Here is a 26457-nt window from a genome sequence, read left to right as displayed (position 1 = left end):
TTTCACTTGCAGGGAGCTGCCTCTATGTTGATCTTTAGCTCTGGTCATGCTCATATACCAGACTTTTTGCATTTGCTGGCCTGACAGCCAAGCTAAATATTTTGGCGACAATCCGAACGTCAAACTTTGCCCGGATGCCAGGCTGCTCGGCTTCATTAGAGATGAACAATACTTACGAGATTCACATTAGCAGAAAGTTATTGAAGTAATAACAAATTAATGCAGATATATCTCTGCTATTTGGGACACCATTATGGTTAAATTTGAATATAGATTGAAAAAAATTATACTGCGCATAATAAAATCATTTAACCCCGTCTTCGTAGAGCGATTGTGATTAAATGGGAATATAAATTTGGCAATTAGAAGTTCAACTACTCTTCCGTATCTTGCTCTTTCTGTGATGCTGTATTGTCTGACAACAGTTGTTATGGAAATCCTGGTTGCCGAGGTAACAGGCTCTCCCAAAGGGCCCAGCAACGGTTGCTATGGTGTAGCCATGGTAACAATTGGTCAGTAGAGAAGGATGCCACCTTGGCACGAACTGGGGGGGGGGGGGGGGGGAGGCGGGTTGTGTGGAAAAGAGAGAGAGAGAAAATGGGACATTTTAATTTGGATACATTAAACGCTGAAATAGTTAAACACATTTTCTGAGTTTGCATTTAATCTGTTGTGACACACACATTAGATTATGTCATAGAATCACGATATTAAGAGGGTGTCAAGTGAAAATGTCATAGAGTCAGCGGTAATTTGCCTCCTGACACACCTTTTACTCCCCAAGCCTGAGTAAGCAACCACGGATGCATTATGTAGCAAGCAAACAGAATCACTAACATGGGAAATGCAGCAGTACTGTAGTTAACGGCAGGCAACAAATATTTAATGAGATTTTATTCAAAGTCACTTACAGTTTGTTGAATGCCAATGGGGAAAAGGTGCATTAGGATTTAGCTCAGGTTTGAGTCCATAAATTGCCACGTAATGCTTTACTAGGGTATGCAAAGTCATGTTTGAGGTGCTGTTGGTTAATTTTTAGAACTTGGGTTTGGGTCTTTTTTTGAAGAGTCAACTCCAATGAGAGATGGGATGATGATGATGATAATTTCTGGCTCGGGAGCGAGGATGACTTGATGGGGGACCGTTATTACTGTCTCCCATGCCCTATGTGGACAGTGAGATTTGTGAGATGGTCTGTGTGCCAGGTCTCTGAAACTGATGAAGGCCTCAAACTGTATCTGGTGGAGGGAGAACGGGACAGATGAAACATGAGGGGTGAAAAGAGGAGGTCTCTCACTACTGGCCTGATGAAACAAACTTAGAGTGCACTCTGGGGGGGGGGGGGTTGCTGTTGGGAGTCCAGCTTGGAGAAGACCTGGATTTGACATGCAGCTATGCTGTATGGTGGCACTTGACAATGCTGTATGATGTCATACTTAACTCAGACTTCACTGTTGCTGAGTGGTGTCCTACACAACCATTAATGAGTGATGTCATATAGCACTGTTGCCGAGAGATGCTATACACCACCGTTGCTGAGTGATGATATACGCCACTGTCACAGCGTGTTGTCATACACAGCTGTGCTGAGAGATAACACGCAGTCGTTCTGCATGACTTCACGCATGACCACGCCGGCCTGAACTCGCCTGTTTGGCTGCCATGCCTAAAGCCGCCATCGCCACTGTCTAATCTCGGGAGTTGGTTGCACCATGGCTGCCATTCCAATTAATGGCAGGCTGTGGCGGATCCTTCCAGAAGCTGCGGCAGTGGCTGATATAACAGGGAAGGGGGGAGAGGCTGACGGGGGGGGGTGCTGGGCTTCTGGAGGGGCCCTCAGGTGACACAAGCTGCACTGAAGGAGGCAGCACGCAGAAATAGAAGCGCTGAAGACAGACTCCTGTCACATGGCAGAGGGAATGTTTCATCCGCTGTATTAATAGTGACGGTCCTTTCCAAGACTGTCTCCAAAACAACAAGCGGACCTCTTTCTTCAGTCCAAACAAGTTTATTTATATTTTCTGGTTTCAAAGGATGCCCCATTCTCACTCTTTATTTTTTGAAAATAGCTGTAAGATGGATTTTCGACATGCCACCTCCTTGACGTTTATCGGGCCGGATTCGGGCTGATGTAACTTTTAGATTGATACCTCTTCTGTCACACCCACGCAATGAGTTCCCTCACCCACCCAATAAGATGCACCGTTACAGACTGTGTTGTGTGAGTGACAGCCGTGTGGCCAATCCCATCTTCTTTCGATGGAGCGCAGCGAGTGGGTGACAGCTGCATGTGGCAGCGTCCCCCTCGGCCCCTGTGGGTAGCATCTCCGTAGTAGCTTCACACACACACACGCACACACACACACACACAGCAATGAATGATGACACTCGTCCGTCGACATGACGACACTGCGTGAATGAGTCAGTCTTCCCCATGTGACTAAAATGGTATGACTAAGGACAGCATGGAGCCAGTAGTGCTGGTATCAGTGTTAACTTCCACATTAGCGATAGTGTCAGGCGGCATTAGTGTTATGGGAGTCAGATGGTGGCTCGGTAGGTGGTGCTATAGCCACTCACTTTACAGGGTTTGATTCCCACCCCCAGCTGTGTGTGTGTGGAGTCTGAATGTTCTCCCCGTGTTTGCGTGGGTTTTCTCTGGGTACTCTGGTTTCCGCCCACGGTCCAGTGACATGTGGTTTAGCTGTATCGGTGGCTGTATATTGCCCACAGTGTCAGCATGTGTGTGCCACATGATGGACTGGCATCTCGTCCAGCCCCCTGCCCCATGCTTGGTGGGTTCGGCTTCAGGCTTGCAGAGATTTCCTGGTTAATGGCGTGGCAGATTGATGGATTGGTGTCCTTGTTTGTTTTAGCGCTGGTGTTACTATTGGGTCTACTGTCTGTAACAGCGGTAATGTTAGTACTATATCTTTCTCTTGTTACATTCCTGTCCTGTTGGCATCATTTCCCAATTCCAGTTTCTTCCGTTCCTTCCCCCCTTCCCATCCCAACAGCCTAAGAATCCCTCTGTTTTTGGCAATATGCTTCTGTTGCTGTCAAAACGTCGAATCGGGAGGGAGAGTTCCGGTGGGACCTGGTGCTGGGGGACAGATTCGCTTTGGAGTCTGTGGACATGTGGCAGTTGTGCGCCGTTTGCATCCTATTTTACTCCCCTCATCACTCCGTGTTCTTGCCGGCTAAAGGACGCGCGATTTTTTTTGCGGCGGGGAGCGACGCAAGAGCCGGCAAGTGGGAGCATCCTGTACGTGCGCAGAAGGGATGACGGCCACGCGGGGGGAGGGGGGGTGCTGTGACATGGCGTTTTCTGAAAGGGCACGGGGGTGGGTGGGGGAGCGTATCGGTCGCGGGGAGTTGGGCCCGGGGCTGTGAGTGTTCACCATCTGGTCTGAGAGGGCGACGGAGAGCAATAGGGCGCAGTGAATAAGAGGGAGAAAGAGAGAGAGGTTAGAGAGAGGAAAGAAAAGAAGGTGATGTGGGAAGAGGACGGACGAGAGATATGAAGAAGAGGGAGACGGTGAAGACAAGTGGAGGCCAGGAGGGGAGGCACTGTTAAACCGTCACTGCGGGAGTGACTGCGATTGACATTTCATATCATCCTGGGTGAAGCGGAACATGAAACCCGCACGTCACTCAGCTGCTGTGGAAAAGGCCTATAGGTGTGAGGGGTGAAGCACAGTGACAGTGTGCTGCCTGCACTCATGATATCAATGTTTGGCACCACCGGCACTTTTCAGATAGCGGCAGTGCTGGAGAATACAATCACTGGGCAGTCAAATGAGTACAACAGACGGCGGTGACATGCTTTGGCTGAAATATCACAGCAGTAGGATTCAGACCTTGGCATATGATATCATCTCAGCGCAGGACACTCACTGCCTTTTGGTAGTAGAACATTAGGCGAAGTTTTTGGGTGAGAAAATGCTTCTTGTGTCCACGTCCCTGAGAGTGCAGTTTCAGGGCAGTGCTGATATCGTGTCCACATTCCTGAGAGTGCAATTTCAAGGCAGCGTTGCCATCATGTCCACATCCCTGAGAGAACAGTCTCGGGAGATTCTGATGTTTTGTCCCCATCCATGAGAGAGACTTTTTAGGGCAGTGCTGATGTTATGTCCACATCACTGTGCGAACAATATCAGGGCAGTGCTGATATCGTGTCCACATTCCTGAGAGTGTAATTTCAAGGCAGCGTTGCCATCATGTCCACATCCCTGATGTCGTGTCCAAATCCTTGGGAGAGTAGTTTCAGGGCAGATTTGATGTTTTGTTGAGATCCAAGACAATGCCGTTTCAGAGCAGCAGGGATATTGTGTCCACATCCCTGGAAAGTCAAGCACGCTGGCTGAGCATTCCCCGAGGGAGCCAGCCTCGTCTCCGGTGCTAGGGGATGCATAAGGGATAGTTAGTTAGTGATCCATACGGGGGCTGTATGAGCTGACAGGCTCTTGACACCGGAGCGGAGCGGGGGTGTGCGTGTGCTTCCAAGCGCATCCAGGATGGAGGCGGGAGGAAGGTGGGAGGGGGTGTTCGGCCGGCTCCCGCACGGCACCTCTTTCTCCCTGGCAGGCCGCCACTTTCCTCTGATCTTCTCAATCGTCTGGTTTGTTTATTCTGTCCTTATTGTGTCTCTCTAGGCCCACACTCCTCCTCTGGTTGTTAACACTGAAACACTTGATGGCTCTCCCTACGTAAGGATTATATTTCTCCTCTCATCTCCTCTCTCTCTCTCTTTCTCCCGTCTTTCTGTCTCTCTCCTTTAACCTCCTTTCAATATCTCCTCTTCCCTCCGTCCTGTCCAAACCAGTTGGGTCCAGTCCCTTCTACCCTCGTCTCAGGTTTATCTTGTCTTTTCTAGTTCTTCTTGTCCAGGTGGTTTTGGTCTGCCCCTCCATCAGTGTTTCATCACCTTTTTCCAACATCTCTCCATCTGTCAGCTCCTCAGTTTCCCACAAAGAAAGTGCTGGAAGCTCCCTGTCTGTCAGTCTGTATTCATCTGTGGATATATTTACTTTTCAAGCCTGTTTTTTTTCCTAACCCCTGAAGTATCATACATTATTTTTTCCTCTAATGTGTTTCAAAGGATACATTTTGTTATTAAATTTTGCATCCCATCCAGAGAGCCTCGAGCTTTGTGCTTCCTGGGATCTGCTCCAGATTTTCCAAACGCAGGTATGGAAAACAGATGGACGGATTAATAAGCTCCGACTTGATTTAGATTGGTGGCTACCAATACATTTCTGCTCGGCTTACATTAGTGACATTTAGAAGCTTCTTTTAGTTCAGTTCAAATCTACACAACAAAATAGTCATTTTATCTTGAATATATATATATATGTCTGCTAGGTTTTTACATTTGGAAAATCCATTACTCCATAACTATTCCAAGATCACAGTGGGATGTCAGACAAGGACAGTGATACCACAACAGAAATGAGTGGTATTTCCCACTCTGGCAGGTAGTGGAATGCGTGGCTGTGTCATGTTAAACCACGGGGCCCGGGTCTTGTGCAGCGTATTGCACTCGTCAAGGAAGATCAGTAGCTGGGCGTTTCAGGCCGGGCAGCTTCCCCACATTAATGCTGAAAGAAATGGCGCGTTAATGATTGTGGTCTATTTTAGTGGCTGCGTTTATATAATAGGGACGTAAGCCTTTGGTTCCAGATTAAGGATACATCTTGGACCTGCCGCTGCCGTGCTGTTGAATAATTCAGGCGCTGCTGCCCAGAGGTGCTGCTCTTCAGGTTCCACGCTTCTATAACAACTTACTCTGCATTTCAGTGGCCGGAGGTGTCTTTCCGCTTTCTGGAAAATCGAACGGTTAAATAGCTCCTTTGTTATTGATTGTTCCACAGGTTAAATCCTGTAAATGGAAGTATTGAAGTAAGGTGCCATCGCAGCGCTTCTCAAAATATAGAAGGGCCCATCTAATTTTGGGATGCACAGGTGCCGGAAATCATTTTTCAATTGGTCCTTCATTCTCAAAATGGTTTTGGTTTTCTTAGAGTTTTAGCTGCTGTTTGGAATTTGATATGGCTTTGACGTGAAACTTCTGTTTGATATAAAACTGTTATGTTTTCCGGGTGTCAAAGGGCAGCTTTTAGTTACATCGTGCCTGAGGGTCATTGTACTGCCCTATATTGACCACTGGTGGGAACAAGGTTTTCCTTTGGACACCTCCATAATCATAAAGTAAGCCAAATACCGAAAATAAATAAATGGTTTTGTGCCAATTGAAGACTTTTAATAAATGAATAGTTGGAGCCTGACAATATAAGTTTTTGTGGTCATTACTAATCACAGAAATTAGTTTCTTAAGGGTTTTAGCCCCAATACCTGCACTGGTGTTATCTACAGTCAGGTCTGATACCTATATAGCGTACAGTTGGCTGCAGTGATGTTATGCACAGTCATGTCATTGAGCTGCATGGGATATCACCCTGGCTCACTCTGCTTATCTGCTCTGATTTCTTTTCTTACTGCAGTGCCAGGAATGCGTTTTAAATGTCTGATAAATGCCAGGGTCTCATCCCCCTTTCAGTTTTGCCTCTTTCAGGTTCCTTATTTTTCCCATCTACAGACTGTTGTCTTAGTTGTCTTCATCTACTTTTGGCTGTTTTCCATCTCCCTTTGTAATTCTCTCTTTTTCTCTCCCACACATCCACATTCCTGGTTGCACATACACACAAAATTCCTCATGCTCTCTCTCTCTCGCTCTCTCTCTTCTGCCAGTCCTGTCTGTTTTTTAGTTCTCCTCCTGTCAAAGGGTAGTGGGACACCTCTCTCTCACCTTTATGTATCTCCTTGTTCTCTGTGCCTCAGACCGTCAGGTGTTTCTGTAGGTGTCCTATGGACAAAAAAAAAAAATTAAACGTATGTTTGTATATATGGTTGGTCATCTGACAAGTGCTGCCATCATGTGGTCAGAGGAGGTAGTGCAACTCTCTCTGGACAGCAGGTGTCTGTGTCAGGATGTTCCAGTTCGGTTTAAGTGTCTAGTGCTGTGCTGGTTAGGGCTGAAGCCTCCCATGTGCTTGTTTGAGAGTGTGTATGTGTTTCTTTCTGTGTGTTTGTGGATGATCCGTGCTCCAGTGAGCAGTTTGTCATGTTTTTTCTTATGGTTGGGTATCTCCTTGCCCCCTGCTGGAGGTAAACTCTGAGGGGTCTTTGTGCTAATGAGTGTTCTCCTCCCCCTCCCCCACTTTCTCTCTCTCTCTCTCTCTCTCCTCCTCTCTCCATCAGGTGAATGGGACGGATGGAGAATTGGAGTATGAGGAAATCACGCTGGAAAGGGTGAGCCTCCTGACCACACCCCTCATTCAGTATTCAAATATCATGGAAGATCTCTGCACGTACCCTGAACTGTGATTTCAGTCTGCTTTAAAAAGTAGCCGAAGAAAGGAAAGCAGACCAGTATGTTTTTTGTAAAACGTTCAGAATAGGCTGTCTGTTCTGGCCATGTGTCCATATGAGCCCGAAGATGTGTATCTGAATTGGATTGTGAAAATACCCTGGCAATCGATAAATCAGTAAGCATTCTGGAGATTAATCTGCGGGCTGCTGCCTGAGAGGTTCCTCTGAGCTTTTCAGCCTTTAATAATCAGATACTTATTGATTCCCCGCAGCAGTGCACTTTGGAGATCGTCTCAGAGCAGTGCCGTGCATTATGTTTGTGCTCTGCTAACAATTAAATAATTGTATGTATGTGTGTTTTTTTTTCCCAATTCCGGGTGTGTCACATTCAGTTGGAATCACCCCACAGGATAACATCTCTGCTGAGTGCTCTTCAGTATTGCACAAGAGTTTATGCAAATAACATGCATGGAAAACGTATATTTATTCACAGAGAAAAAATGTGTGTGCATATACTGATAAATACATACATCGTATACACATACCATATATTATGCATGTTTTTTTTTGTCAAATAAATGTGCAGCTGTACAACATCCAACACTGTCATCATTATTTTTGAATTTGATCAATAGGAGAATAATGAAGATGGGTTAGACATTTGCCTCACACCTGCAGGGTTGCGGGTTCGAGGGCTGTGGAATATGAGTATGTGCGCATGTTTGTGCCCTGCGATGGGCTGAGATCGGCTCCTGTCAGCCTGACAGCCCTGATGGATGGGTTTTGACAAGTCCTAAAATATCTGGCACTTCAACAATAGAAACGAACGCAAGACTTGAGCCCCCACCCCTTGGAAGTGTGAAGGAACAGCGCCACCTACTGAGCTGCCATATCATAACACTGTTATTACTTCTCAGCTGGATGGATTGTGATCAGTGGGCTTGCGTGGTTTCTGGCAGAAGCAGCTGTGAGAAAATTCCATTTGACATCCATGAGTTACATTATAACCTATGAAAAGTCCCTTTGTCTAAATGATTAAACTTCAGTTATTCAAGCACAGTATTTCTATGCTTAAACATGGAAAAAAAATCTGTCCGTCCCAGTTCTGACTTGTGGATTTAGTTCATTCCTTATTAATTTTTAATGTACTATTAATTATTAGCTTGAGAAGTGATCTCTTCCAGACCCCTAGTAAATGCCTAGAGCAATGACCTTATTAACTTCATGTTGCATGCAGACCTGTTCCGACCTTTACATTGTCTTGGCTTGTATGTAGTCACCCCCAGATTCCTCCTCGCTAATATCGCCCTTTCTGTGTGTCTGAGCACAGGGTAACTCAGGTCTGGGCTTCAGCATTGCAGGGGGGACAGACAACCCCCACATCGGTGATGACTGCAGCATCTTCATCACCAAGATCATCCCAGGAGGGGCAGCTGCACAGGACGGCAGACTCAGGTGGGGCATCTCATATTGACCGATCACACGTGTCGGCTCTTCCATCTGGCTGAATGAGGGGTCGGAGATTTGGTGCTGACACCCCCACTGATTCTCCTATCATGGTACAAACCACCCTTCTGCATGGCTCGAGGCTTTCCAAGGTCATAGCACTGGTGTGAGCCTCATCTGGCCTCACAATCAGTGGTACCAGCCAAGTGTTGACAGAAGTGATGTCATCATTTGGGGGGGGGGGCAACACAAACACGTTGATTGGATTCCTCATCTGGGCCTACACAAGGCATAAGCGAACTAAGCAGCAGAGGTAGGGCCATATAACCACCAGGGGGCCCCCTATCTGATGAACTTGTCAGAATGGGAAGGAAGATGACAAATGTCAATTAGTTTGTTGTGACTCACCTCAGCTGGAGGGGGGGGCTGCACCCCAAACACAGGTCCTACTTTTCCTGTAAAGCAGAGGCCTGCACACCTCCTCCTCAGTCTGTCATATTCAGACTCTCGTTCTGCATGAATGTCCTCTTAATCTGCAGCTTTGCAAAGCACAGAAGCTGCCGACTCCTTTTTTCCCGTCTGTTTAAAAAAAATAAAATAAACGGCTTTTCCACACAAAACACGTTTCCTGCCCTCCTGCCCGGAGCAGTGTGTCAGTAACCTGAATTCCAGATTTGCAGTCTGCCGTTTCTACCGTTCCGATAAATTTCTGCCGTCCTCCGTGGATAAACTAATCGCGTCAAAGAATAGAGGGACAGCTCTTTCTGATCCATATAGCGAGTCAGGCCCAGCTGGACCTGTGTGAAAAGTACCTCCGATCTGGTGGTCAGCCAGTGTGCTACACGCTAAGGTTTCGCACCCGCCTTCAGGCGCCTGCCTTGCCACCCGGAGGGGAAGGAGCAGCCGGGAATGGGACCCGGAGCTGGTAATCCGGACACACCGTATAAGGTATCCTGGTGCGATGGCTTTGCCATTGGGGCCCTCGGAGGGTCGGAAACCTTTCCCAAACAGCCAGGTCCAATCTGACCGTCTGACTCCCAGGCAGGAACAGCGCCAACAGTCATCTGCGGATTAATTTCCAGTACTTTAAGAAATTAAAACTTTTTGTGATTTTTTTTTTGTGTGTTTATTTATATTAATGTTTATAAATATAGTTGGGGCAGCATGGTGGTGCAGTGGTTAGCACTGTTGCCTCACACCTCTGGGACCCGGGTTCGAGTCTTCACCTGGGTTACATGTGTGTGGAGTTTACATGTTCTCCCCATGTCGTCGTGGGGTTGCCTCCGGGTACTCCGGTTTCCCCCCACTGCCCAAAAACATGCTGAGGCTAATTGGAGTTGCTAAATTGCCCAAAGGTGTGCATGTGTGAGTGAATGGTGTGTGAGTGTGCCCTGCGATGGGCTGGCCCCCCATCCTGGGTTGTTCCCTGCCTCGTGCTCATTGCTTCTGGGATAGGCTCCAGACCCCCTGCAACCCAGTAGGATAAGCGGCTTGGAAAATGGATGGATGGATGGATAAATCGTTACTACTAATTATGATTTCTTAAGTTTGAGTTTTTAATAAAAAAAAAATAACATGTTGCATCCAGTATTAATATCCAGCCAGTAATTTAGATTCTCAAATGCTTTGGATGTCACAGTAATGTAATAAGTGCTTTTTCATTTTAGATTCCATGTAGCACGTAATAAACAGTAATGACTTATGAGACTTTTAGGTTATTTTTAACTAGAACTTTGAAAAATATTACTAGTACAGTAATAACCCTAGGGATTTATGTGAGGGGTCTGTGAAGTCATCGTAATTTCCTAGATCTTGGATCTAGCAAATTGCACACATCTGACACAGGAATATATAGTAACAGCTGCTATATGTACACAAATATCTATGACTGTGACAGAGCTAAACCGACATAAGGATGTGTATAGGCTAATAATAGAGCTGCTAAGCAAACCAGTCGGGTGATGGAGTGACACTAGCCAGCTTAGTGTAAGAGCAGCAGGAAAGATTGGCATGTTGTGTTTCGCTTGTTTCCTCACTGGCTGTGGTCAGAAGGAGGCCGGATCAAGGTCATGCAGGAAGGACAGCTCGGTGTGGTCACAAAGACGGCAGGCAGGATCCCAGTGAGACCGACCCGTGACTCATATCTTCTTGCAGAAGCTTCTTGATTATGAGCAGAGACGTTTACCACAGCTGGGGTCAGAGGAGCAGAGCTCATGCTTGTTTGCTGGAATCTCAGACATTGAATTTGTGATTCGGCCCTCTAGTGTCCTGCCAGTCTGACTGAGGTGGCAAAAGGAAAACCAGATTTGTTGGACGAGAGTCCCAGTGCTCTACCCACTGCATACCTTTAGCATATGAGTTGGGGTGCAGTGAGAGGGTTGATCTCCATGTGTCCTCTGGAACTGACAGTGTGATTGAGTTGGCCCTTGGCTTCACTGCAGTTCTTCAGTCCACTGGAAATTCTGGGTTGTGAACTGAGCCCGATGAAAATATGAGCTGTTGTTCAAAAATGTCTATAAGACTCACACAACACTTGATGCTTCCAAAACCCGCATTTAACATCCAGGGTCTCTAAGTGTATGCACACCAGATGGTTCTTTCTATGTATTCAGAACATACCATTTAACATTAGATACATTGTGTGCCCCGCATGTGGAATTTTGTAGTGCATCTAGTCACTGCGTGAACTCAGATATTTTCACAGCTTAGCTCCAGATTCATGTTTACGGCTGGCCTCTCGCTCCTGATTTACAGTGCATCCTTTTCCATGCAGCTGATGACTTGTGTGTCCCTGGAAGCATTTATGATGTTGCTGCCCATTCTTTGACCGTTAAATGTTTCCTGCAGATCTCTAGTCCTGTCAGCTGGGACCTAGATGAGAAGATGCATGTGTTATGGTGTTTGTAGTGCCCACCCCTAATTCTGTTCTGATTAACAGTGCAGCCACATGCTGTACTGAATTATTGACAAGGAATACCATTAGCACGCAATGTTAGCATTAGCACGCATTGTGTCACCATTGCCTTTGTATGCACAAATAAATTCAACAAAGGCTTATTGGTTTAATTCTGTATCATTAGTTTTTGTTATTTGTGGTATTTTACATATTGTTTCACTTTCTTTCACGCTGACAAACTGTCAAATAGGCAGAATCAGGCTACAATGAGCACGTTTTGGCACAGTAATTTCATGCAGACTCTGCCAGCAGCTACAGAATGGTCGCATTGTCTGAGGCTAACTGCTGCATATGTGCCACCATCGTGTTTATTCCCAGGACAATGGGGATGGTCCTTGTGGCCTTAATCTGAACTGGAGGACTGGATTGGGGTTTTGTATAAACTGAACAGCCAGCTTTGCTTGGGACTGGGCCATATTGTCTCAGAGTACTGAACCTAGGATTTCTTTCTTGTTCGCCAGAGTCTCGTCTCTGGATCCATAGTTTTTGTGAGCTGGGGTCTTGGCCCTAGGTTTTGTAGTTTTGTTTTGCAGCCTGCTTGTTTTGTTTGAGGGGCCAGCCTTATTATTAGCCAATGATTTGTTTTGAATTGGTGAGTGACAGCGAAGGAGGCAGGCCAGGGCCCAATCAGCTTTCAGCTGGGGTCAGAACCCCTGTGGCCCTACTACTGTATACTCCCCAGCACCACAGACTTTAGGGCTGTCAGACAGGAAATCCGGTACCGTAGGTTGACTGGTACAGTTCAGGTTATCCTGCCAGGATCTTGTCAGATGCTGGAGTTATTTTGTAATGCAGACTTTGTTGGCCTGTTGCATAGAACTCTGGGTGACAGTGTAGACTGGATGGCCAGCGAATGCTCTGAAGCAGAATGTGTAACGGCTGGCTTGTTACTTCATGTGAAAGTTCGCTCGCCGTGACATGCGACACAGTGCCGGACGGGCCTCAATCCTGAATGTTCTCTCTTCTAGTGCCAGTGCGCCCGGGGACCACATGCTTTGATTCTAGGCCTCAGGTGGTGCTGTAAAACACAGTTGCTCTTAAAAGTCACATTTATGATGTGTGGAATGGATGTTATATTAATAAATAAGAATTTTACTAAACTGAACTGTACTTACAACAGGCATGGCTGGATTATTATTGTTAAGGAAACATAAAATAAGACACGAAAAGGAGAACTATTAATATTGCTCCTGCAACCAGTTGAAATAAAAACAAGCATCAAATACTTTCCGTTACTGTTTTTAAATCCTGTTTAGCTAAAGTAATGATTTACCTTTGTCCCTCTTGTGTAATGCACGTAAACCATAGAAATAGCCAACGACACTGCAGCGCAGCACTTTGTAGGTACCAAAGAAGTCCTAGAGCTTTCCATCTATCTCTAGAAGTAAAATGACTAATACCTAAAGTAAAATATAAAACAGCTAGATTTACATATTTAAAATAAAAATGAATGAAACTACACCTATAGCTATAACTAAACTAGATTTCAAATGAATATAAACAATAATCTAAAAAATGTAGCGAGGACTCATAAATGCAGATATTTCCAGACTTTCTTAGTCGAGCATTCTTCAAATCCACTTGTCATCATTCTGATTGCTGAATGTGGAAAAGCCATTTAAATGCGATCTCTGGTCTGACTACGTCCTGATTTCCTGCTACTTTCCCCCTGGCCATTGAACAGTCGAGGTTCGCTTGCATTACAGAGCATAACCTCAGCAGAACGTTCATGCCGTAACAATTTTCGAGTGTTGCGGCACCCCCCCGTGCAACATCCAAGGCCAGCCCCATGATGTAATGTTGTCAAATTGATGTGTGCTTTGTCGCGCTGCCATGTCTGTGTGAAATGAAACAGCCCTTGGGCAGCTCCTGGTGGATGGACCTGTGGAGGGAAAGACCACTGCTGACGCAGCTTGAATTCAGTGCCCCCAACGCAAATGCTCCGTACTCCACCTGCCTAATCGCCCACACTCCATGAAAACTATAATCAACATGTTCACACTGAAACGCTCAAAGAAACGCACTTCCTCACCCTAACAGGGTCCCACTACAGAGCATTAAATCACATTAAACATCCAACAATGCCGACTCCATCTAAACTTGCCTCCTACTGTCAAATCCAAACCACAAGAAGCCAAACACAGACTTGTACCTGCTGTCAGAAAAGTTCTGTCCATTTCATCAGAGTCCCGCTTTAAAAGGTCAATATTCACAGTTGCACATGAAAGTATTTGTAAAATAGGTGGGTCGCAGAATCCATAAGTGTTAATGCTTAACTGGCAGGCGGCCAGTAGACAAAGGTTGGGGGGCACAATATTCATCAGTTATCAAAACGTTACAATGTTATGAATGTTATGAAAACAGCACTGGGTGCAATTGACAACGATGGCTGGTAAGTTCTGCAACAATGCAATTTCAATTACAGCTACTTAGCAAATTAGAATTCACTGCAGAACTGCTGATTATGATTGATATATTGGGAACAATTTATACCGACGCATTGGCTAATGTGGCATAGCAATAAATATATTTTATCCCTGTCTCTGTCATTCTTGCAAACTCTCTCTCTCTCTGCTACCCTCTAAGGTTTTGTTTCCAAAACAAAGCCACATTTGTTTTTCATTTATTTTTGTGTTAATTATTAGAATTTTTTGTTTAGAAACTGTCCTAATTAAAATATTGCTACAGGTGCTCATCGTCTGTTTGCATACTGGGAAGAACATGATTACTGGATCAGCGTCCATCCAGTTGGTGAGCTTCTCATGAGTCATCTCGACATGACTTCCTGTTTTCAGGGTGAACGACAGCATCCTGTTCGTCAACGAGGTGGACGTGCGGGAGGTGACACACAGCCAGGCCGTGGAAGCTCTCAAGGAAGCCGGTGCCATCGTCAGGCTCTACGTGATGCGCAGGAAACTGCCGGCGGAGAAGATCACGGAGATCAAACTCATCAAGGGCCCAAAAGGTCTGTGAGCGCCTCCATGTCTGTTCCTGTGGACTCTCGTGTAAATAATTCAAAGTGCCCCCCCCCCCTTCTTTTGAATGCCCCTTTTGAATCACTGAAGATTTACCAAGAGGGACCCTTAATGATGACCGATCATCACTCTAAATGTACTCTTGGGACCCCCCCTGGTTAGCTAAATTTACTGGTCAAGCTTGTGCCCCCTCAAAGTCTCTACACGGCACTGGCATGCATGATTTTTGTTTGATCTTCAGGCTGCTCTTTTTTCCCCCCATGTCAAATAAACCGAAATTCGTAAAGCATCTTTTTTATTTAACGTAATATTTACATGTTTTATGATTAAACGAAGGCATTCCTTGGTACAAAATCCGTGTTCTTCCCTCGTCTGATCATCCCATTTAGACATAGACCATTTTCAGTACCGTTCTGACTTGAAGCCGGATATCCTCCTTTTGCCCTGGCACCGGAACATTGGAGTACAATACTCACCAATCAAAGGGCGACTATGTAAACGCCCACAAACAGCAAACATGTAAAACCCAAGGAAATGTTGTGGTGCAAAAAAATATTGATTTCACTGGTGTGCATTACCTACCTATTCCATGGTCAGAGATTGTTTACAGGAAGGTCCTATTGTACAAGCAGTGTTAGCTGCAGGATCCTTTTTTTTTTCTTAATAATAAAACAATTTCAGTATTATTATTATAAAATAAATATGTGGCATAATCTGGGAACAGTGTCCACACCGAATCATATGACCATCGTCGTCATTTGACTGTAAAAGTTTGTTTAGAAAGTGTTCTTAGTGTTCAGGGATAAGTATTCAGGAACAGTTTGCACAGTTTTGGTTGCTTGTGGCTTGATTTTTAAATATGTATGTGGAAAATCACTTTGGGCTCGAGGTATGAACACAAGCGAGTACTTGTTGGAAGCAATTCATATCTTTAAGTTCTCATCCTTGCTTTAGAATATAGACCAGTCAGTATGTTGATGGTATCTCAGGTGTTAATGCTGCATCACATGTTTTACATCTATTACACACTGAATATTGAACCGAAGCTTGACAAATTACATCACAAATCAAATTGCAATCGCAATATCTGTCAGAAAAATCATTCAACACTAAAGATGTTTTCCGTTGCATTAGCAGAGGTTAAAATAACTGTAGTTAATATTATCAATGTTTTACCTTTCCGACTTGCAGCTAAATGGTATTTTGTCGTATTATGAAGAAAAATAAGGAGGCTTGGTTTGTTGTTTGCTTTGCTGCGGTTGCTTTTCCAGCAGAGTGGGAAGATGACATGGACTTCAGTACCAAGGGAAATGCGTCAGAATCAAGTGTAACAAAGACGTGATAATGGGTATTGTTACCGCACACATTTAGAATTAAGGCTGACGTCACACTGAACCATGATGTCATTGTTGCAAAACAGAAAGCTAAAACACTGATAATATTTAGTACGGTTATTTTTTTACCTTCACTAACGCAATGGAAAACACTTATCTTCATAATCAAACAAATATTGTTCGATGAAGAATTTGTAGTCCTTGTCTAGTTTGGACCGATTCTTTAGGGAAAATAACCTGCAGCGAGTCAGAATGGTAGTTGTCTAACATCATTGCGAAAAGTGTCTATTAGTAGCTTTCTGAAAGGGTGTCAAAATAAAAGTCTCATACGCTTGAATAATTTAACAGTCGCATTCAAAATGGTGTCAAAATTAAAGTCTCCTCTAGAACGATAATCTTTGCATTCGCAGAATATTGACTGTCACAGCAGGTAGGCAAGACACTGCCGTGAGCATGTCGGGTACATGGCATTCCTTTCATTTACCCTGTATGTGGGTTTGATGTATTATGCTTCAGAGGGGAAGGGAAGCATGTTTGAATCTGGGAGGGCGACTATCCAAGCGTGGTTCTTCCTTGTTTCCCAGGTCTGGGCTTCAGTATAGCAGGGGGAGTGGGCAACCAGCACGTCCCTGGAGACAACAGCATCTATGTTACCAAGATCATTGAGGGCGGGGCCGCTCACAAAGATGGGCGGCTGCAGATCGGCGACAAGATACTGTCTGTGAGTCATGGCCTGCCGTGCTCCTCTAACACAATGTAAATTGGAATGAGCCGTCTTTCATTTTGGGCCACTCTGTGACATGAACCCATATTACTAGAAATGACTGGCATTTTAATGAAAAACTGGTTCGTTTGCTGTCCTGGGTTTAATTAATGAAGTATTCCTGTCTTGTGCCCTGTGATGCCTGCGATAAACTCCAGTTCAAACTCTGTCTAGGATAAGTGGTTGGAAAAAATGGATGGATGGCATAGATGAATGGTCGAGTGAGTTTAATCACCCAAGACTTCTCCTTTTGATCTCTCTTTAGAGAGGAGCTGGGGCGAATCTAGGATTTTCTTAGGGTGGGAGGCATAAAAGGGTCACTATTCATACAAAGGAGCAAAGGATAAATAATTTATGACTAGCCAATGATATGTTTTGAATCTGTGAGTAACAGGGGTGGGGGCACTCTGGGGGAGGGCGGGAGGGCAATCAGCTTTCAGCTGGGGGCAGGAAGCTATAGGAATACCTGTATCCTGTAAGCCATAGTGTATGATTGCTGCAGTGTGAGCTGGGCTTACTTCTGAATTAGGGCGGGAATCTCTGTGAAAGCGGGGGCCGTTCACCATTATGGTGCCATCCTGAATGTACACTGTCATGTGCCTATAATGTGCCAAGTTGATGTGTTCTGTAACTGGGCTTGGGGGGCCGATGCAATCACACTGTCCTGCAGGTCTTGGTTTTGTCTGAATGCTGAGGTTCTTTTTTGTGTATGTGTAGGACAGAGGTGGAAAGTTCAGGTCCAGAAAGTAAAAATCCAGACCAAGGTTTTGTTCCACCAACCAGCTGAGTACTCTGTAACTGTGACTCTATAGATTCAACTAGATGGTTGAAACAAATATTGGTCTGGATTTCTACCTCTGATGTGCAGGGTGTGTGGCTCAGTGAGTTAGGGTGCTGTCTTTGTGATCGGAAGGTCATTAGTTCAAATCCCAGGGTTGGCAGAGTGATTTCACCATTGTGATGGTAGACATTCTCAAAATGCCCTTGTACCTGTGTCCCCAGGTGAACAACGTGTGCCTGGAGGATGTCATGCACGAGGACGCGGTGGCTGCCCTGAAGAACACGGCAGAGGTAGTCTACCTGAGGGTGGCCAAGACCAGCAGCCAGTACCCCATAGAGACCTACAACCCCCCTGACATCACTAGCTGTGAGTCCCATCATGATCGCACGTGTGTGTGTCTGCTGCATGCATGTGAAATGCACTGAACCAATTTAGATTTGCAAAGAGCGTATATTAGTATGTTGCAGATATTACTGTTCAAACTGTGGGTTCCTCTCCACAGCCTATTCTCCGCATCTGGATGCAGATATGGGCCATCCAAACTACCTTGTCTCGGATTACCCACAAGCCCTCACTCCCTCATCTCCGCGCAGATACTCCCCCATTCCCAAGGGCATGCTGGGAGATGACGACCTACCCAGGTATGCCTCACTCACTCGCCTCCTTTGGAACTCTGCAAACGTGTGACGTTCACCCCTACCTGCTGCCCTCCTTGTTCCCTCTTCACCCTTCAGATACCTCTCTGTCGCTCTTTCTCCTCCTCCACCGCTCCCTCTTTTCGCCAGGGAGCCCAGACGAGTGGTCATCCACCGAGGCTCCACGGGGCTCGGCTTCAACATTGTGGGCGGCGAGGACGGCGAAGGAATCTTCATCTCCTTCATCCTGGCGGGGGGGCCGGCGGACCTGAGCGGGGAGCTGCGCAAGGGGGACCAGATCCTAAGTGTGAGCTCACCTCCCCCACATCCCTACTTGTTTCTCCCACATCTTCATCTCCAAACTTCCTCTCATTGCTGTCACTATGGCGACTGCCCGTCTTTGTCTCATTTGGTGACTCAACGATGCTGTTGTAGGATCTTATGAAAAGCTGCTTGACTGCTTTAAGTGTCCATTATGATTGGTGATGAGCGCTGATGGGGCGAAATGAGCTATCGTACCAGTATCTGCTGGGGGAAAAGGGAGTGTATTTGTCCAAACAAGCAGAGTACTGTCCTCAGTATTTATGCAGTTGCCTCTACTTCAATTAAGTGCACTTTGTTTATTTCATGTGGTGCCCTTCTGAACTGGCTGCCCCGCTATTAATGTTACAAATGGCACTACAAATGCTCTACAGTGTATATAAAAGGTGGAGGAGCTTAAAACATTCTTCTGACATTACTCAGCAAGTTATTTCCAGGGGTGATTCTAGGATTTCATTAAAGTGGGTGACATAGGAGGGGTCATAATTCATACAGAGGGGCCAACCTTATGATTGGCCAATGATATCTTTTGAATCGTTGAGTGACAAGGGAGGAGTTACTCCATGGGCCAGTCAGCTTTCAGCTGGGGCCTCTGCTCCTGTAGCCCCACCTCTGTCACTCAACGATTCAAAACATATGATTGACTAATCATAAGGTTGACCCCCACCTCACATACACCCCTGCTTGTGCCTAAATCAGCCTTAGCCCTGAGACATGTTAACCTTTACCAGTTACCAAGTCCTTTAGTTGACCCTGCCTAGTTGTGTTAAAGAGCAGCCCTGGGAGAGGCCCTATATCCGACTCAGTCAGCCTGCTCCTTGACCTGAGTTAAAACAGCGATGTGTCTACCATCCTTACTCTCGCCCGCTGCTTCTCAAAGTGTTCTTTTGCCAGAAAGCCAAATAAAACAAACATTCATAGAATGTGGTGGTGAATGAGGCTGAATTCAGAACAAATGAAAAAGACAATAAATGCAAAGAATAGGGAACTCTGTGTGATTGTTATAGAAAGTAATTGCTGCTCTTTTTAGACAGGACTCCACATCCTCTTATTATTTCCTTCTTTGATACATTGTTCCTCTCTGAGACTGAAATAGACTGGTACTTATCGTTCCTGTCTCATTATACGTAACTTTTATACATTTTAAAGGTAGCCAGTCGAAGTGGTTTATTCTAAGAGCAAAAAAAAAACCACAATAACCAGTGTGATTTTTAAACCACCTTCCATTCCACCTTCCAATTTAAACATCGCAAACCTTGAATAGCAAAATTCAAACAGTGGACCACGATAATGATATCCACCCAGAAACCATGATTGTGCTCTTGCTATAAAATGTCTTGGGGGTTAAAGAAGATTTTGGTCTAGTCACATATATCTTATTGATGTTTTATTCAGAGCACCTTAACATTTTACCAATTCATAAAGCTGGGTATTTCACTGAAGCGATTCAGCTTAAGTGCTTTGCCAAAAGCTACTCTGAAAACTCCTGGGATTTGATCTGGCAATCACTTTGAAAGTTAACCTACAGCTCCCCAGGGAGTGTCCTTGGAATATTGTAGTCTAGAAGGATAGGCCCCAGAGTGAATTTGGTCTGATTTCTCACTGCTTCTGATAAGAACCACACTGCACCTTTGGAGCGTTACGGTCCCATATAATGATCCCCAGAACCATCACAGCTGACTCCATTTCCTATTGTGTCCTATACTAATACTTAACCATGTTTTACCCCAGGTCAATGGAGTGGACCTTCGGCACGCCACCCATGAACAAGCGGCCGCGGCGCTTAAGAATGCAGGCCAGACTGTCACCATCATAGCCCAGTACAGACCAGAAGGTGAGCCTCCAATGGCACCAGTAACAACACCACAGCAACCAATGCTACAAGCCTTTCAAACGTGTTCACATTCATCATACTCAGGGTGCATTCGATGGTCAGCGTGTGTAATGTGTATGTGCAGAGTATAGCCGGTTCGAGGCAAAGATCCATGACCTGCGGGAGCAGCTGATGAACAGCAGCTTGGGATCTGGAACCACATCTTTAAGAGGCCTCCCTAAAAGGAGCTTCTACATCAGGTACTAAACCACACAGTCACACCGAGAGGAGCTTCTATGTCAGGTACTAAACCACACAGTCACACCGAGAGGAGCTCCTACGTCAGGTACTAAACCACACAGTCACACCGAGAGGAGCTCCTACGTCAGGTACTAAACCACACAGTCACACCGAGAGGAGCTTCTATGTCAGGTACTAAACCACACAGTCACACCGAGAGGATCTTCTATGTCAGGTACTAAACCACACAGTCACACCGAGAGGATCTTCTATGTCAGGTACTAAACCACACAGTCACACCGAGAGGATCTTCTATGTCAGGTACTAAACCACACAATCACACAGATAGGAGCTTCTACATCAGGTACTAAACTACATAGTCACACCGAGAGGAGCTCCTACATCAGGTACTAAACTACATAGTCACACCGAGAGGAGCTCCTACATCAGGTACTAAACCACGCAGTCACACCGAGAGGAGCTCCTACATCAGGTACTAAACCACGCAGTCACACCGAGAGGAGCTCCTACGTCAGGTACTAAACCACGCAGTCACACCGAGAGGAGCTCCTACGTCAGGTACTAAACCACGCAGTCACACCGAGAGGAGCTTCTCCGTCAGGTACTAAACCACACAGTCACACCGAGAGGAGCTTCTCCGTCAGGTACTAAACCACACAGTCACACCGAGAGGAGCTTCTCCGTCAGGTACTAAACCACACAGTCACACCGAAAGGAGCTTCTCCGTCAGGTACTAAACCACACAGTCACACCGAAAGGAGCTTCTCCATCAGGTACTAAACCACACAGTCACACCGAAAGGAGCTTCTCCGTCAGGTACTAAACCACACAGTCACACCGAAAGGAGCTTCTCCATCAGGTACTAAACCACACAGTCACACCGAAAGGAGCTTCTCCGTCAGGTACTAAACCAGACAGTCACACCGAGAGGAGGTTCTACATCAGGTACTAAACTACACAGTCACACCAAGAGGATCTTTGCAGCCTATGCAATTTCTGAGTTTCAGTGGAAATATAATTTCTCTCATTCTCCCTGTGTCCCACTCTCCTCCTGTCTTCCATTTTCCCTTCCCCTGTCTCTAGGTCGCTCTTTGACTACGACAAGACAGCGGACTGCGGCTTCCTCAGTCAGGCACTGAGCTTCCGCTTCGGCGAGATCCTTCACGTGCTGGACTGCACCGACGAGGAGTGGTGGCAAGCGCGGCGGATCAGCATAAACGGAGAGGTGGAGGAGGTCGGCTTCATCCCCAGCAAGAGGAGGTGAGCGGTCCCGGATGTCCTGCCATAGTCCCTTAACTGAGGTCCCCAAAAATCGTAAACACGGGTCAGGCATGGTGTGTGAGCCTGTGTGTTTATTTCTGACCATTTATGTAAATTTAATAGCCAGACAATTGTGTATTCTATCAGTCTGTGAGACCCACCTGACTCGGAAATAATAAGTCTTGAGGTGATTTCTTTACTTAGGGTGGAGAGGAAGGAGTGGTCTCGCCTGAAGACGAAAGAGAGGGTGAGTAAAGTGCGATATATCCTGTCACTGCACTTTAAAGCAGGCTGCTCTGGAATTGCTGTTAGGACCGTGGTGTAAGACATTATGTGTGTTTGAGCGCCTGTGTAATTGTAAATGTATCCATGTTTGTTACCGTGTTCGTGTATATATACGAGTCACATTTACCTAATGACTGCACTTCTTTCCTGTACAGGACCGGAGTCGAGACAGCTTAGGTTCACAAGGTAACGTTTTGTATAGATTCACACACTATAAAAGAACAGGGAGGTTTGTCAGGTCAGCAATATCGAGTTTTCCAAAGAGCAGAAAAGCGAATGATCATTCAGTTCCTTCTAAATATATAACTGAGGTTAGCATGGGGCTTGTGGTTTGTAAGTTGGGTTGAAAGCACCTGGAATGGACTGTGATTGATTAGTTTCGATTTTGTGCTCGCACAAGCAAAGAATCATTAAATGAGGCAATATGGCGTGATGATTGATTATTGACCAAAATCTGTTTTTTCAGGGAGAGATGATTTCATACAGAGCTATGAGATGGTCACGCAAGTGGAAGGTAAGCTTGGAATATAACCAAATTAAGATGGTAATTAAAACCGGAGTGGAGGTTTAAGGTGTGGAGGTGACCACTGTCTCGTATCTGCAGTGCATTATGCACGGCCAATCATCATCCTGGGTCCGACCAAGGACAGGGTCAACGATGACCTTCTCTCGGAGTTCCCGGACAAGTTTGGCTCCTGTGTCCCCCGTAAGCGTCACCGTCTCTCTCCCCAAACCACCTGGGGTGTACGCGCACTCTTACGCACCCTGCAGGCTCAATGAGTAACGATGACCTGCACTTCCCTTCTCGTCAGACACGACACGGCCCAAACGGGACTACGAGGTAGACGGGCGGGACTACCACTTTGTGTCATCGCGGGAACAGATGGAGAAGGACATCCAGAGCCATCGGTTCATCGAGGCGGGCCAGTACAACAGCCACCTGTACGGCACCAGTGTGCAGAGCGTCCGGGAGGTGGCCGAGCAGGTGGGCAGACCGGGGGGGGGAAAAGGTGGGGAGGGAACGGGGGGGCAGGACAGGCAAGTGGCTGAGCAGGTGGGCAGAGCTGGAGGTGGACAGGTGGGCGGAGCAGGCAGGGGGCCCAGCAGGTGAGCAGGCTCGTGGATGTGCAGGTGGGCGGAGCAGGCAGGGGGCCCAGCAGGTGAGCAGGCTCGTGGATGTGCAGGTGGGCGGAGCAGGCAGGGGGCCCAGCAGGTGACTGAGCAGATAGGCAGAGAGCATGCAGCGAAGAGGGCAGGAAATGGGGGGTGGTCATGCGCTCACCAGCTACCTCTGTACCTCTGCAAGCAGCAGGGGAAGCACTGCATCCTAGATGTGTCGGCCAACGCCGTGCGCAGGCTGCAGGCCGCCCAACTCCACCCCATCGCAATCTTCATTCGACCCAAGTCTTTGGAGAACATCCTGTAAGTCATGCCGCTCTCTCGCTCCACACACTATGGACTTCACACTCCATATATAAAATACATGCTCCACTTACACAGCACACTACTCAATACGTGATACATTTCTTGTGGTTTTTGCCTTTCAGAGACATAAACAAGCGCCTGACTGAGGACCAGGCTCGTAAAGCCCTGGACCGAGCCATTAAACTAGAACAGGACTTTGTTGAGTGTTTCTCAGGTAAAACAGTGCCACACTGCTGTCTGGAGGACATATTGCACTCACCGTCTTATTTATTATCATCTTCTCAGTAATAATTTCAATAATTTCTCAGTAATTTATTTTTTTTTTTTTTTACAAAACACTGAAGCAGACTCCTCGAGTCACTTTTTATTCTGTTACTCAAGTTGAATTGTTATGATGAAGTATGTAATACACTTGTCTTCCATGCAGCTATTGTGGAAGGTGACAGCTTCGAGGAGATCTATCACAAAATCAAGGCTGTGATCGAAGAACAGTCCGGGCCTTACATCTGGATCCCGGGGAGGGAGAGACTCTGAGATGCTCACTCGCCCGTCTGTCCTCCAGTTTCCTCCTCCTCCTATCTCATTGGCCGTTTCTATGGCTACTGTAGACCCCTCATTTGTGGGTGTTTCCATTTGAAACAAGGACTAACAAGAGTTCAGTGCACAACGTGAAGTTCAAATGGAGCTTCAGCCTCCCCTACTCTTCCACACTCCCTCCTCTCACCTTTATCCTTATCCCTTACCTTCCTCTGTCTGTAAGAAGGAGGGATAGAAAGAGAGAGAAAGCAAAATGTGTCTGGAAAACGGACAGATTTCAAAAACAATCAGTAGGTGCTGCAGTTTCACCGAACGTAGAAGCGTAAATAATAATAGCTTGTCTAATAAAACGGCAAACCAAACACTGCTGGCTGTTTCCCTGAATTAAATGTCATTCGCTTCCGCTCTGAGGGACACAGATTTGATGGACCAAACATGGTGTAAAATCAGCCCCCGCGTTAGCTCTCCTGTGCATGTGCATTTAACGATATAAAGTGGGTGTTGATGGGGACAGGGGAGGCAGAGGAGGACAGCGCTGGAGAGGAGAGATAAAGGATGGGGGAAGGGTTAGGAAGAACAGATGCTGCTTAGTCTAGCTGCTCTATCTGCGGAGGTTTGAAGTGGTTCGAGAGGCAGTGAGGCTAGGGGGACTTGGCTGACCACTAGGGGCGCTCACCCCTCTACAGCCTTGTTCTTCATAACCAGCACACAGAAAAGCACCTCCCTGTTTTTTCACCTGTCCATTTCTCAGCCCAGAATGGTGCTTTCTCTCTCCGTCTGTCTCTGAAGGCCTTTCTCAAAGATGAATGCGACATGTAACAGATTTAGACTAAAATACAAATGTGTAAATTAAATCTATATTTTTAAGGAACAGACAAATTATAACAGGTGTTTGAATCTTGTACAGCAACATATCTTAACACAGTTTTCATTTAAATAGATTCAATTCAATTTGGTGTGTTTTTTTTGGGGGGTGGGGGTGGAATTAAGGGGCATGTGACTTTATATATGCTGGGCAGTGGTGGTCGATTCTGAGCCGTTCAAAAGGGATGGGGGACTGTGGTTATTGGATGTCTGAACACTTTTCTCAGCCAGGATGCCCTGAACCGTCTGTGCTTGCCAGCCTCCAGACAGCAGGGGGCGACCTACTTCCACCGCCTGCACCTCAACGTGGATGGCATATGCTGAACTTCTATGCGAGGGCAGCTTCTAACCTTCAGCTGGAACTGGCCAGTTCACCTCAGCAATTGGACGGTTCACTCTATGATTTCATGCTGTGGACTTAACAGAGACCCAGACACGTACCTAGACTTTTTTTCTTTTTCTTTTTTTTTTTACAGATCAAACGGATCTTACAGGCCTTGCTTTTTTTAAGGCATCGAGGTACAACACACTCAACTTGGTTACTTATAAATGACTCCTCAATTATGCCATGCAGATTGTTCTAGTGCTTTCCAGTATAAATGGTTTCATATGAAGGTCTGGGAGTTGCTGGCGTCATTCTGATGCTTAGCCGCCTCTCGGCTGGACAGTCGGGCAAAAACCCAAACTGACTTTAAGCGCAAAGGTCCGGTGAACACACGCTCCGTAACAAGGCAGATCAATGCTGTCATACCTCAGAGAAAAAAAAAAACAAATGTTTGGAAATCGACCCCTTTTTGTCCAGGACATGTGTCCCTTTTCTCAGTCCTCACATGGTCACAGGGAAGGTGTCCCAGGCCCACGTTCCAGACCCGCTATCCCAACTGGAAGGCCGGTAATGAGCCTGTGCCCCCCATGTCTAATGGCGTCCCGTGGCAGGCTCAGTCTCGGATCCGGTGCTTGGAAGGGGGCTAGCGTTTCCAGCAGCGGGATCCCTGCCATTCGTACCAAATTGTCCCGCGTTGGGGACGCCATCTCTACGGCCGTGTCCATCCACGTCCCTGTTGTCTCCCTCATTCACGTCTTTGCTTAGGGCTACTTAACACAAGTTGATACGGCTCGTGTGGCCAGTGGCTGTTCGGGGAGGTGGGGGGGGGGGGTAGGGGAACAGGGCTGGAGAGATGCCGGGCTGCCACTGTGTGTGTCCCTCTGGGGGCATGATGGGGTGTGTCTGCATGAGAAGAAGTGAGGTCAGTCTTCATGTGGAAGAAGATGACCTGTGTGTGTGTGTGTGTGTGTGCAAAGAAAGATTAAGAAAGAGGGGTTATTAATATTATTATATGAGGATATTAGTTAAAGCAGTGTTTCTCAACCCAGTCCTCAGGGACCCCCAGACAGTTCATCTTTTTGCTCCCTTTCAGGTCCTACCCTTC

The 26457-nt window shown here is 46.3% G+C and overlaps 1 protein-coding gene across 7 annotated transcripts in view; it reads left to right on the top strand.

Annotated features, from left to right (window-relative positions):
- The window catches only part of LOC125750049 (disks large homolog 4-like), an 83514-nt gene extending 57352 nt beyond the window's left edge, over nucleotides 1-26162 (top strand). For 4 of the 7 annotated variants that reach the window (XM_049027320.1, XM_049027321.1, XM_049027316.1 and 1 more), the window contains 19 exons: nucleotides 4656-4709; nucleotides 7261-7311; nucleotides 8702-8826; nucleotides 14569-14738; nucleotides 16667-16803; nucleotides 17848-17992; nucleotides 18129-18267; nucleotides 18361-18568; nucleotides 20314-20416; nucleotides 20541-20655; nucleotides 21740-21916; nucleotides 22121-22163; nucleotides 22357-22387; nucleotides 22668-22715; nucleotides 22806-22907; nucleotides 23014-23186; nucleotides 23511-23623; nucleotides 23749-23840; nucleotides 24054-26162. In XM_049027320.1, the coding sequence (XP_048883277.1) occupies nucleotides 4656-4709; nucleotides 7261-7311; nucleotides 8702-8826; nucleotides 14569-14738; nucleotides 16667-16803; nucleotides 17848-17992; nucleotides 18129-18267; nucleotides 18361-18568; nucleotides 20314-20416; nucleotides 20541-20655; nucleotides 21740-21916; nucleotides 22121-22163; nucleotides 22357-22387; nucleotides 22668-22715; nucleotides 22806-22907; nucleotides 23014-23186; nucleotides 23511-23623; nucleotides 23749-23840; nucleotides 24054-24160 (2133 nt within the window). In that variant the 3' untranslated portion in view covers nucleotides 24161-26162. The remainder of the gene's footprint in view (nucleotides 1-4655; nucleotides 4710-7260; nucleotides 7312-8701; nucleotides 8827-14568; nucleotides 14739-16666; nucleotides 16804-17847; nucleotides 17993-18128; nucleotides 18268-18360; nucleotides 18569-20313; nucleotides 20417-20540; nucleotides 20656-21739; nucleotides 21917-22120; nucleotides 22164-22356; nucleotides 22388-22667; nucleotides 22716-22805; nucleotides 22908-23013; nucleotides 23187-23510; nucleotides 23624-23748; nucleotides 23841-24053) is intronic. The other 3 variants (XM_049027319.1, XM_049027323.1, XM_049027318.1) reach the window with 2 other exon arrangements.
- Nucleotides 26163-26457: the final 295 nt, after the last annotated feature.

This window comes from Brienomyrus brachyistius, chromosome 10, assembly GCF_023856365.1.
Source record: "Brienomyrus brachyistius isolate T26 chromosome 10, BBRACH_0.4, whole genome shotgun sequence".
Taxonomy (NCBI): Eukaryota; Metazoa; Chordata; class Actinopteri; order Osteoglossiformes; family Mormyridae; genus Brienomyrus; species Brienomyrus brachyistius.
This window is presented reverse-complemented; position numbering and strand designations above follow the sequence as displayed.